This window comes from Diospyros lotus, chromosome 6 (assembly GCF_014633365.1).
Source record: "Diospyros lotus cultivar Yz01 chromosome 6, ASM1463336v1, whole genome shotgun sequence".
In the NCBI taxonomy this organism is placed as follows: Eukaryota; Viridiplantae; Streptophyta; class Magnoliopsida; order Ericales; family Ebenaceae; genus Diospyros; species Diospyros lotus.
Window position 1 is genome coordinate 27,618,366 of NC_068343.1, and position 10,907 is coordinate 27,629,272.

Genomic DNA, 10,907 nt, shown 5'->3' on the forward strand with positions numbered 1-10,907 from the left:
GGGATAGTGCATTCCACAAACAGGTAGTAGCTGTAGGGGCAACGATATGTAACCATTATGGCAAGCTTGTTGCTACATTATCGTGTTTGGTGAATTATGTTAATGATGTTGCTTACATTGAGGGATGGACTTTTCTAGAAGGTTTACATCTGATAGTTGAAAGAGGTGTTGGTAAACTTACATGTGGAAAGGGATTCTACCTTTGTGGTTTTGTCCTTACTTAACTGATCTCACTTCTTGGCTTCATATGGTCGTTATTATATTCAATCTATTTTTGATTTGTTAGATAGTTTGTTAGAGATTTGTTATTCGACAAATTTGTCATGATTAGAATCGTGTATGTCATTTTTCTACTGAGCTGGGGGCATAACTATCTAGTTAGGCCATGTGAAATGATCAATTTCTCTTTTAGATTGTTTCACTAGTTGGTTTTGATCTTTCTTAACGAGAACTCTATCTTTTTACAAAAAAAATAAATTACACTCAACATTCATGAGATTTGGTAAAAAGACAAACACACCTAGCATTTTAGAAATGATAATGATCTCTCGTGACTTTTACAATTTTAGCTACTTTTTTTCTTATCGTTGTTAAAATTGTTAATATAATAAAAATACCATCATATTTCTCTCCCAATCCTTTATCCACCATTTCTTAAATCTAGTTCGAATCCGAAAATTTATTGATCTTTTTCTCTAGTTAAGCAATGGCTAGACCATTATTGAATTGAAAAGATAAACTAACAAACAATTAGATTCGGGCTAATTCACCATAGGAGGAGAAAAAATAAGAGGGGAAAAATGTAAGACTATTTTTGATATATTAAAATTTTTAAACATTTATGAAACATCAATAAAGAAGAAAGTATAGTTAGAGTTATAAAATTATAAAAATGTCTCTTATTTTTTAAAATGTGAAATATGTCTATCTTGTTATTAAAAAAAATAAAAAAAGAGGAAAGCTCTGATCTTAGAGTGACCACAACCCTCACTAATTTTAAATTTGAATTTTGAATTTTTTTGACGTTTAAAAATTTTAGTGGGGGTAATATCAAATTAAGGCGTATTAACGTCGAAATATAAGGAAAGTAACAATAGAAATGTCAACGGCACAGTACGGTGTTGACCTGGCCTTTTGGCTTGGCGATGGGTTCCGTTGGTGTGCTGCTTCGGATCCGAACGGCTATTAAGGCCTAAAGATACGCAGCTCTGCTAGGTGCGGCCTTAGCCTAGCATTCCGTGCAACGGACTGTTGCCCCACTCCAATAATCTCTCGCCACGTCATGCTTACATGGTCACCCGCCCCAGGCTCTACAGGTTCCCCGCGACCACTTCTTTGCTTCTTCCTTCCTTCCACTCTCTTTTTTGCAATTGAAGAGCAGGCTACTACAAGTTTTCCTTTTCCTTTTCCATTTTAAATCCCAATCGACCCTTCTACAACTCCTTCAATTACCATTTTACCCCCGCAAACTAAATGGCACCGTCCAGCTCGCCGGCGGGCCGGCCGGCGCAGAGGATCTTTCCGCTCCGGCGGGAGGAGGCTACGCGCAACCACTCGCCGCCGCGTCGGAAGTACAGGTCGATGGAGGATGTGATGAGGAGGGCCAAGCCCGCCGTCCTATCCGATGAGGACGATTACTGCGACCTCGTCTGCGAGCAATGCGGCTCCGGCGAACGCGCCGAGGAGCTTCTCCTCTGCGACCGCTGCGATAAGGGATACCACATGCGCTGTCTCCGCCCAATCGTCGTCCGCGTCCCCATTGGTCCATGGTCTTGCCCTACCTGCTCTGACCAACCCCCTATCAAACGTACCAATTCCCGTTTTCTATCCTTTGTGTCTCTATGCATGTGTTTGTGAACGAGTTTTTATCGAGTGATGTTGGAGACAATGCGTGTTTTCTCTTTCCCCAGGTTTTCCCCAGAAGAAAATTGTTGATTTCTTCCGGATTCAAAAGTGCGCTGATTCCGCTGAAAAATGTGCCTCCTCTCAAGGTGATTGCTAAATCACAATTATGACATTTTACAACTCATTTGATCACTTCTACACTAGGCTTATTTCTCTGCTTGGTGCAATTAACTTTTATATCATCCCAAGCCTTAATCCCACTAAGTGGCAGGAACTACATAGCCTACTGGCTACATGAATGTTTTTTTTAAGTAGCTACATGAATGTTAACTCTCCAATCATCTCTATATAGATGTCATTATATCCAATGTAATGCATAAGAGTTTTCCAACAAGTTTTTTTGTTTAGTCATCCTTCATTTCCTTCAAACTTCTTCTATTGTATCCACCTTTGTCACAGTTGCAATTATCTTTGAAATGACATTTAATTTGGAAGGGTCTAATCTCTGTTCCTTATTTTTAATTTTTCCCCATTTGAATGTTTGTAAAAATGGTTTGGTTATGCATAAAACACGGCACATATTTGTAATTTGATTTTTCTCAACAAGTCTTAGTTCCAAGAATAGTTTTATATTAATGAAAGTTGTTATGAACAACTATAAGTTATAAACTACTTTTCATTCGTTGTCAAATTTCATGAATCCTGTTATGGTTATTAAGCTTGAAACTAATACAATTGCAGCAACAGATTACAGCATAACTTTGCCTAGAATGTGTTGGAAACACATCTCATTTTGTCTAGGACAGAGATTGATATTTTAAGCTAAGCTTCTCAGGATCCTTGAGGGTTTGTTTTTCTGAGTCCTACATGTGTTTAAAACATTAATTGTATTATATAGTTTTCAGATAGGAAAAATACTCGGGGACGATCGTGTTTGAGATTGTTATTTGGACTATATGTTCATTTTGGAAAAGCAGTTAACATAGTTCTTGATGTTACATGAATTCTATCATTAACTTCAGAGGATGCACGCATTTTGGATGTGAAATGGCCATTATGATGAGAGAGAGAGAGAGAGATTGCCTTTGGTAATGGCATTGTTGAGAATAGAAACTAGTTATTAATAAGGAATCCAGTTGACCTAATCTTGGTCTGGGTCTTACTCATCTGGTACTGGTTTTAAATCCTGTATCATTAGGAATCTAATTAATGCTGACCGAACATGGTATAGTCCATCTAACATTTAGTTGTTTTGCCAGATGGCATTCATTTTCTCAGTGTAGACAAAGGTGAACACCTGGCTAGCCTAGTGCTCTCCTAGGTGATCAGGTGGCATAAGGCGCTGGGGAAGTGCCTTGCCTACTGCTAGGAAAGGCTCCCTCACTCAGGTGCTGCCTAGACGAGCGCCTTTGATGAGGCATTGAGCTCCGCAAGCACTTGCCTAGGCTGTAACGAATCAAAATCAAAAGAAAAATTGATGAAAAATGAAGGGTTGTCTTCAGAAGGTATGGGAAAGGTCTCTCAGTGTACTAGAAGAGTAAAATGAAAAATCAAAAGAAAAAAAAAAAAAAAAACACACCTGGCTCCAACATTGTTCACTTAACCTATCATAACGCACAGTTTGAGTTCCTCATTTTTTTGTGGTTTAGGATAGCTTGAATTGACCTCATACCATAGATCTGAGGGAGGCAACTTCAAGAGCAGTCATCCGAGGTCAGATGACCAAGCCATCATGAGCCAGGAACCCTTGAAGCATGACAGCCTGTCGCTGATCCTTCCGGTTGCTGCTCAACACCAGTAGGCTCACCTGTGATAGGAAACCCCCTAGTGGCCATCCCTGCTCTAATATAACTCTTAAGTTTAGATTATTGTAGTGATAATTCAATATTTGCTTGCACTGTTCAGCACTTCACTCTCCCTTTTATTGGTGCAAACTTATATATGTTTGCCATAACTGTAAGCTTATAACAGTGTAACTTATACCTTTATATAAAATATTGTGTGTGTGAATGTTTTATGTTATAAAACGTTATATTAGTTATAATCTAACTTATATTTTTGTGTTAATATTATATGTTATGTTGTATGTTTTTTTTCTTTCCTATAAGTTTTTAACATTGCTTACTTTTTATATAAATATTGAACATTTATTATATAACTTATACTTTTTGTTAATGTTATATATTATAATGTCTAATTATCCTTTTCATTTTAAATATATTATTATTTCTTTTATTTTTTATTTTTTATTTTTGTAATTTAACACTCGTTCAATCAGGCGAGTGCTCTTATAGCTCCTATCGCTTCAGGCAATATAAGGTTCGTAGCACCCAAAGGGCACATTTTCTAGATGTTTATTAATAGGCCTTCATCTTTAAGAATGTCTGATTCTTGGTCAACTATCCATCTAAAAGAATAAGCCTTTAGATCAGTTGCTAGTCAGCTACCATGGTATAGAGTATACAATTCATATGTTAAAACTTCACTGCCAGCCTGATGCTTAGAATGGTCATAGGTGACATGTACTGAAGATGTAATGATGATAAAGTTCTCTCCTGTATAATAGTTCAGATATTGATATAGTAATTAATGAGAACATGCATGGTATCACCTTCCCCAAGAAGTTGTTTTCTTCTCTCTCCCTCTCTTCAATCTCAGAGACCATCTGAGCTTGGTGTCTAGTGATCTTTCTATTTGTAAACACCATTGGCAAAGTCCTTTAAGACACCAATCATGGCCTTTCATGTCACAGATATGGTTGACATGGATGAAGCACACGGTGGATTCAATTTTGTATATGATGATCTGCCGATAGATAATAAGTAGGAAGCAGCAGTCAATCTTTTAATTTAGATTTCAAATTGTGTAATGGATAAATTGTGTTTCCATTGTTTATTTAATATTTCCATTTTTTGCCCGTTGACATGCAATATACCTTGCTGCATTTTTAATGAGTACTCATGTAGAGAAGGGCAAAGAACTGGGATTTGGAGAATGATTTGGCCCTCTATAATATATCACAGCTCGTAACAAATTTTTTCCTGTTACAGTTAACATACCAAAATAAATTCTTGGTGAATAATTACATTAAAAAATTGCATAAAACTGAAAACAACTTATGAACGGTTCTGAATCCATATGTAACTGGTATTTTCCAAGGGAAGTTTGGCCTTTAAGCACAACAGTTTCACAATTTGGCAATTCTGACATTACATAAAACTTTTACTGCTATTAGATAGCATTTCTCTGACAGACAAAATTATTTATCTAGTTGTGTAATCCCTCTTTGATTATAGTGGCATAGTCTTATTTATCATGTCAATTCTTCTCTCTCTCTCTCTGGGTACAACCCTTTACAATCTTCAACTTTTTCCTATATTCATGAATAAGTTCCCTACATTATTGTCATTTTTCAGTTAAGCACAATGAATGTTGTTCCTTTGTAAGTTTTCTTATAAATATGGTGCAACATAAGTGGATCCTTTTGTGACTGGAAGGTCACAGGTTCAAATTGTGGAAAGAATCTCTTTGCAAAGCAGGAGTAATGGCCTTGTGCACCAAGGATGTCCTTTTTTTAAGCAAGATGAAGTTGGCTTACATTTTTTAGGCCCATTTATACGTCTACTATGACATCTTTGCAGAAATTTCTATTTTTTTGGAAAATTTGCAGGTCCTTTTCTACCTCTTAGACTTTTTAACTTTTTATTTAATTCATTTTTGAATAAATAATTTCTGCACTTAATCATTTCATACCCATCACATTGTAGTCTTTGTATCTCCACTCAATCAGTTCTCTTAAAGTTTCTGTAATTTGAATTATAAAATGCCATGGTTAAATAGTTCGTGTAGTTTTGATTTACACTTATCTTTTGTATAGGTATAAGTTTTCCCTTCATCGTATGCATCTTTTACTTTTCAAAAATCTCATTTAGCAAAATAGTTGACCAGAAAACATCATATATTACCAAAAAAAGGAAACAGAAAACACCATATTGGATATAGATCTTACTAGCATAGTGAAAATTCCAGGAACCATTACAGTCCTTTCTGGTATTCTCATTTCCTGAGGCTCTTGATTTCACTTTTTAATTTTTCTCCCACTAGCTGCTTAACCTCCAAATCATTCTAAACTCAAGGCTTTGTAATTTTAATTAAACAATCTATGAAATACTCTTCTAGTCTAAATGAATCTTCCTACAAGCATGCTTTCTAGTCTTTGAATTCTCTTCTACTCAGTTTATTTCTACACATTGCATTTCTTCACTTCAAATGATATTTATCACACCACGATTCTGTGCAACCCCAAACTTTACCATCAAATTTCTTGTTTGTAACATGCCCTTTTGCACCATATCCACTACCACTTTTCGATTGATGTAGTTGATTGCCTTTTGAGGCTTTTTCTTTTTGATGAAAAATATTTTATTTATAAGTTGGATTTTCTATCAGGACATAGAGGCCTTCTATGTCTTCGTTTGGAAGTTAAATTTCAAAGGTCTTTTCAGTTTGGGCCTATTTAGCATCATGCAGTGAGGTGCTATTTGATATGGAGGGTCACTTCAAACAAATCTTGGTTTAGTTTTTCTATGGGTTAGGCTGTTGGGTGGTCCGCCAGTCCCTCTCTTTTGCAACATATAGATGTTTGGGATAAATAGTCTCAGTTTTTGTTAATTACTAAGTATTCCCATGCTCATGCATAGTTTGGTGCGTGAGTTTGCTGAATTATGTAATCTAAATGACATGTATTAAATACAATGTAGTAAATAACTCAATTGGATTTATTGTTTGGTTTCTTTGGAGAGCAAAATAGGAGAATTTTCAATAGAAGTTGGGTGTTTTTCATGAAGCTGGCCTATCACCATATTAAATTCTCTGCATTTTGTTGTTTCTTGTTTGTTTGTTGGATCCATATATACTATTCTTTGATTTGTTCTCTTTTTATCTATATGTAACCTTTATACCATTAACATGTGTGCATTCTTTGTGCAGGTTGCACCATATATCTGAACACCAATGTAAATGTTATATATTTAGGTTGTGTATCACATGATTTTCCAGTTTTTAGATGTGCTTTGCCTACAATTTTTCTGTGTTTAAATACACAATTTTTTCAAGGAATGAGCAGCTAATTGAAGACTCCTAGAACTTTAGTGTTTTTGTTTACATGTTCTCTATAAAGAGATTGTGGAATGATGCCTTTCTATTCTCTTTTCTTTTCGTTTTTTTTTTTTTTTTATCTGGGTTGACTTTTAGAAGCTAGAAAACGTCGGAGACGTTCCAGGATGTTGGTTTTGCACAAGAGGAGGAGGAGGCTATTACCATTTACTCCAACAGGAGATGCTGCCCGAAGACTGGAACAAATGGGTTCCCTTGCTTCAGCTTTGACGACATTGTTCATGGAATTTAGTGATGAACTCACTTATATGCCTGATATGGCTCCTAGATCTGCCAATCAAGCGAAGTTTGAAAATGGTGGCATGCAGGTTTGACCTGAAACTATTTGTTCCCTTCTAATTAACCTCCCCAAAATATTTTATTCCAGGTTACAATTGGCAATTTTCTCTGTTTGGTGTTGGCAATGAATCGTGGTTTTCCATTAGGTTCTCCCCAAAGAAGATACTGAAACTTTGGAGCAGTGTAGAGCTATGTACAAAAGAGGCGAATGCCCTCCCCTTATTGTAGTTTTTGATTCATGTGAAGGGTACCTTTCAGTTCTGTTTTATTTATTTAATCTTGTTTGCTGGCAACTATATTTGTTAAAGCAGATTGAATCTATTCTTGTTATTTGTTTATAATGCAGTTTTACCGTTGAGGCTGATGGCCCTATAAAGGATATGACTCTAATTACAGAATATACTGGTGATGTTGATTACATTAAGAATCGGGAACATGACGATTGCGATAGTATGATGACCCTTCTTCTAGCAAAGGACCCATCTAACAGCCTTGTTATCTGTCCGGATAAACGTGGAAACATTGCTCGCTTTATTAGTGGCATTAACAACCATACTCCGTAAGATTGTGTCCTGTCTCATCCTGTCCTTTTTCTAGACTTGAAAACTACTTCCCTGGCTTTTCTTTCACGGTTATTTTATCCATCTCATTGTCTCTGGCATATCTGTTCTTCACATCATTAAGCTTTGACTTCTATTGAAGCCATGCCAGAAAATTGTTTGTTTGTTTGCATTAAGATTAAGAATTAAAAATATTTAAGCCCATTGTTCTTGAAACCTGTCCAATTTTGTGCAGGGAGGGTAGGAAGAAGCAGAACCTTAAATGCGTGAGGTACAGTGTAAATGGTGAATGCCGGGTCCTTTTGGTTGCTACGCGTGATATTGCCAAGGGGGAGAGGCTATATTATGATTATAATGGATATGAGCATGAATACCCCACCCATTATTTTGTCTAAAAGATCCTCTCAGATATTTATGTCTAACAAGTCTGCAGAATACCCCATTAACCCCAGATTCTGATCAATCCTCTTGCTAATACTATTTATTTATTTTTACTTCATTTTCACAGCTTACAAATTGTTGCTTCTTAGTCTCCTCAATTTTTCCCTCATTTTTTCTTTATGCTCGGTCCATCAACTGTAAGTAATCATGTAGTGCATGTGATTTGAGAGAAATAGAGTGGGGAAGGGGATATTTTTGGTAATTTAGCACATGAAGGTCTACATGTTTGGTTTCCATGACATTGTGTTCATTTACCGCAGTTTCAATGAAACCACAGCAATTTCATATATTGCCTTTCATTGTCTCAAGACTAGCATGTTGAACTATTGGAGGACTTTTTCCTTCAACATTTGTTTCTCATTCTTTTTTTTTTTTATGCTGTATGGCACCATCTTACATCTTAATAGTTTTTATTTTTTTCCTAATGGGTGCATTTCTTTAGGTCCCAGATAACTGAGTCTGTTGAGCTTTCCCTCCATGTCTATAGAATAGGAAATTACTTATACCTATGTCTATACCATCCGATATGTACTAAAGGTTCTATACCTAATGGCCCTTTTTATTGGATCAATACATTCATGCCTATGTCTATGGAATCGGAAAGGAGTGTGGGCGGGCTGCAGGGAATTTTCCAGAATGCGTCAGCGTCAACATCGCTTCTTTTCATGTTGGACAATGACGATGTGAGAGAAGCTCGCTTGGAAGGTGAATTCGTTCTCTCTTATATTTTTTTTTATGTAGTTTGTGCATATAAGAGTTTTTGAAGATTTTCTTTCTTGCAATCTTGTCAGTGCCCCCCGCTTGTGGAGAATTCAGAGATTCATCCTCCCCAGCTTACTTGATTTAGCTTCTTACTTCAATTATGAAATTATTGTTCGTGATGCCATTTGCGTGTGAAGACATGATATATGTAGTAGTGATGTAGTTAAGTGTCTGTAGTCATCAGTTCTAGATCCATAGGATAGGAACAAAGCTGTGGTAGTGCTGCTGTTGGTTTTTTGTCTTGCTGTAAATGTTCCGGTTCTCTGGTATTTTGACATAGGAGCCTTTCTGTTATAGAGCCCTCACAGCTGCTCCGATGCCTCTCTTCTAGTTAGTGTTTGGAGTATAGGTTTAGAATTTTGAGCCATGCTGTGGAAGATGCAGCAGGTTGGGTTCCCCACACACTGCGCAGTTCTCATGTACCATTTGACTGGCTGCTGCAACATGTCCCATGATGCGTCGTAATGTGTTAATCATGGTGTCTAATGCTCATAGAGTGTTTTCAATGTCATGTGCCCAAGTTTACCCAAGTACATTATATATGCTAAGCAGCATGACTTGGACTTGGACTTCTGCAACAATGGGAAAATACATTATGTATTTTGGTGCATTAGTTTTGAGTTCTAACAAGGTAAATGTTTCTGTTATACATAGCTCAATTGCCCAAGATGCTTATATATAGGGAGGAATAAAAACACAAACAGTAAGTCGATTACTCAAATCAATATCAATAATTAATTTCAATAATCAGAGCTACTTTCAGTTACAACCTAAAATGACTATTTATAGGGAACTAATAGATAAAAGTGTACCCTAACTAGGATTTTTCAATCCAATCTAATAAAGATTGCACTAACTAAAGGAAATAAAAAGGTAACAAAAGAAATGAAAAAAAAAAAGTTAGAAAACAAATTAAAAATAAAAAAATAAAAAAATGATAAAACAATACTAGTTCTTATTTCTACACCTAATTGATTGTTTTCCAAAATATTTGCTCTTACAATTTTCATCATTCTCCCTTAGTTGAAAAGAACTCTACTCCAACAAGTTGCACTACAAGTACCACTCCGAGGGCTTGTGATTCATGACTCAAAAATCCCTTTTCGTAATCCAAGTATATTATCAAAATTTGGTCGATCTTTCCATTTGATGCGGAATCTTTGATAACCACTATGAGAAGTTGCCAAAATCTCATCATCAAGCACAACATCAATCACTTCCTTTTGTTACGTAGGTGCGTCGCACAAAGAACTTGTGACTTGCAAGAAAAATGGTAGGCAAAAGAAGAGGCTCAATGTGCCTTGATAAGTTGATAAGTCTTCCATATTGAAAACAAAATTAATACTCATATTATCAAGCAAGTAAAGTAAGTAAGCATTAGGTCTCATGTTTTTGAATGATAGGAAATGGGACACTAGCTCAAGTATGTAACTTTTTGAAGAAATGTTTAGCAAAGTATTCAAGTCAAATACGAACCATAACATAATCACCTTCTTTAAATGCCCTAGCCCTAAAATGACAATCAACAAGTTTATAGTTGGCATTTCTCATTGTAATCTTTTGTCTAATCTCACAATGTAAGTCATGGATGAGTTGGGCAAAATTTTCAACATGCTTTGAAATTTTCAATATAAGGTGCGAGAGGAGTAGGCATGAAGAATCTCAAGGATTCTTACTAGTGAACTTATGAATAGAGTTATTGTAGGCAAATTCAAGAATTGTCAAAACCAAGCCAAGTCTTAATTACCAAGATTCTATCCTACAAGGCATTGAAGTAAGTCTCCCAAATTGCAATTAACAACTTTAATTTCTCCATCGGTTTGGGGTGGAAAGAAAAGGTGAACT

General features: G+C 36.0%; 1 protein-coding gene across 3 annotated transcripts; it reads left to right on the forward strand.

The window, feature by feature from the left end:
* Positions 1-1,247: 1,247 nt before the first annotated feature.
* On the forward strand, positions 1,248-10,309 carry LOC127804953 (probable Histone-lysine N-methyltransferase ATXR5). Of its 3 annotated transcripts, XR_008023774.1 has the most exons (7): positions 1,250-1,807; positions 1,911-1,991; positions 7,099-7,328; positions 7,446-7,546; positions 7,646-7,858; positions 8,095-9,005; positions 9,092-10,309. XR_008023774.1 is itself a non-coding variant. In XM_052342074.1 (6 exons), exons 1-6 carry the CDS (start codon positions 1,474-1,476, stop codon positions 8,252-8,254), a joined length of 1,116 nt encoding a protein of 371 aa, XP_052198034.1. In that variant the 5' UTR covers positions 1,248-1,473; the 3' UTR covers positions 8,255-10,308. The 3 variants fall into 3 exon arrangements, 2 of the variants coding, with proteins under 2 accessions (XP_052198034.1, XP_052198033.1); XM_052342074.1 differs by having other exon boundaries at positions 1,248-1,807; positions 7,102-7,328; positions 8,095-10,308; XM_052342073.1 differs by having other exon boundaries at positions 8,095-10,304.
* The last annotated feature ends 598 nt before the right edge of the window (positions 10,310-10,907 follow it).

Bases quoted from the DNA above. Each gene is read 5' to 3' on its own strand.
- LOC127804953 (XM_052342073.1), top strand. From the start codon at position 1,474: ATGGCACCGTCCAGCTCGCCGGCGGGCCGGCCGGCGCAGAGGATCTTT. The intron at 1,992-7,098 runs GTGATTGCTAAA...GTTGACTTTTAG, and splicing joins AAAATGTGCCTCCTCTCAAG to AAGCTAGAAAACGTCGGAGA. The intron at 7,859-8,094 runs GTAAGATTGTGT...AATTTTGTGCAG, and splicing joins GGCATTAACAACCATACTCC to GGAGGGTAGGAAGAAGCAGA.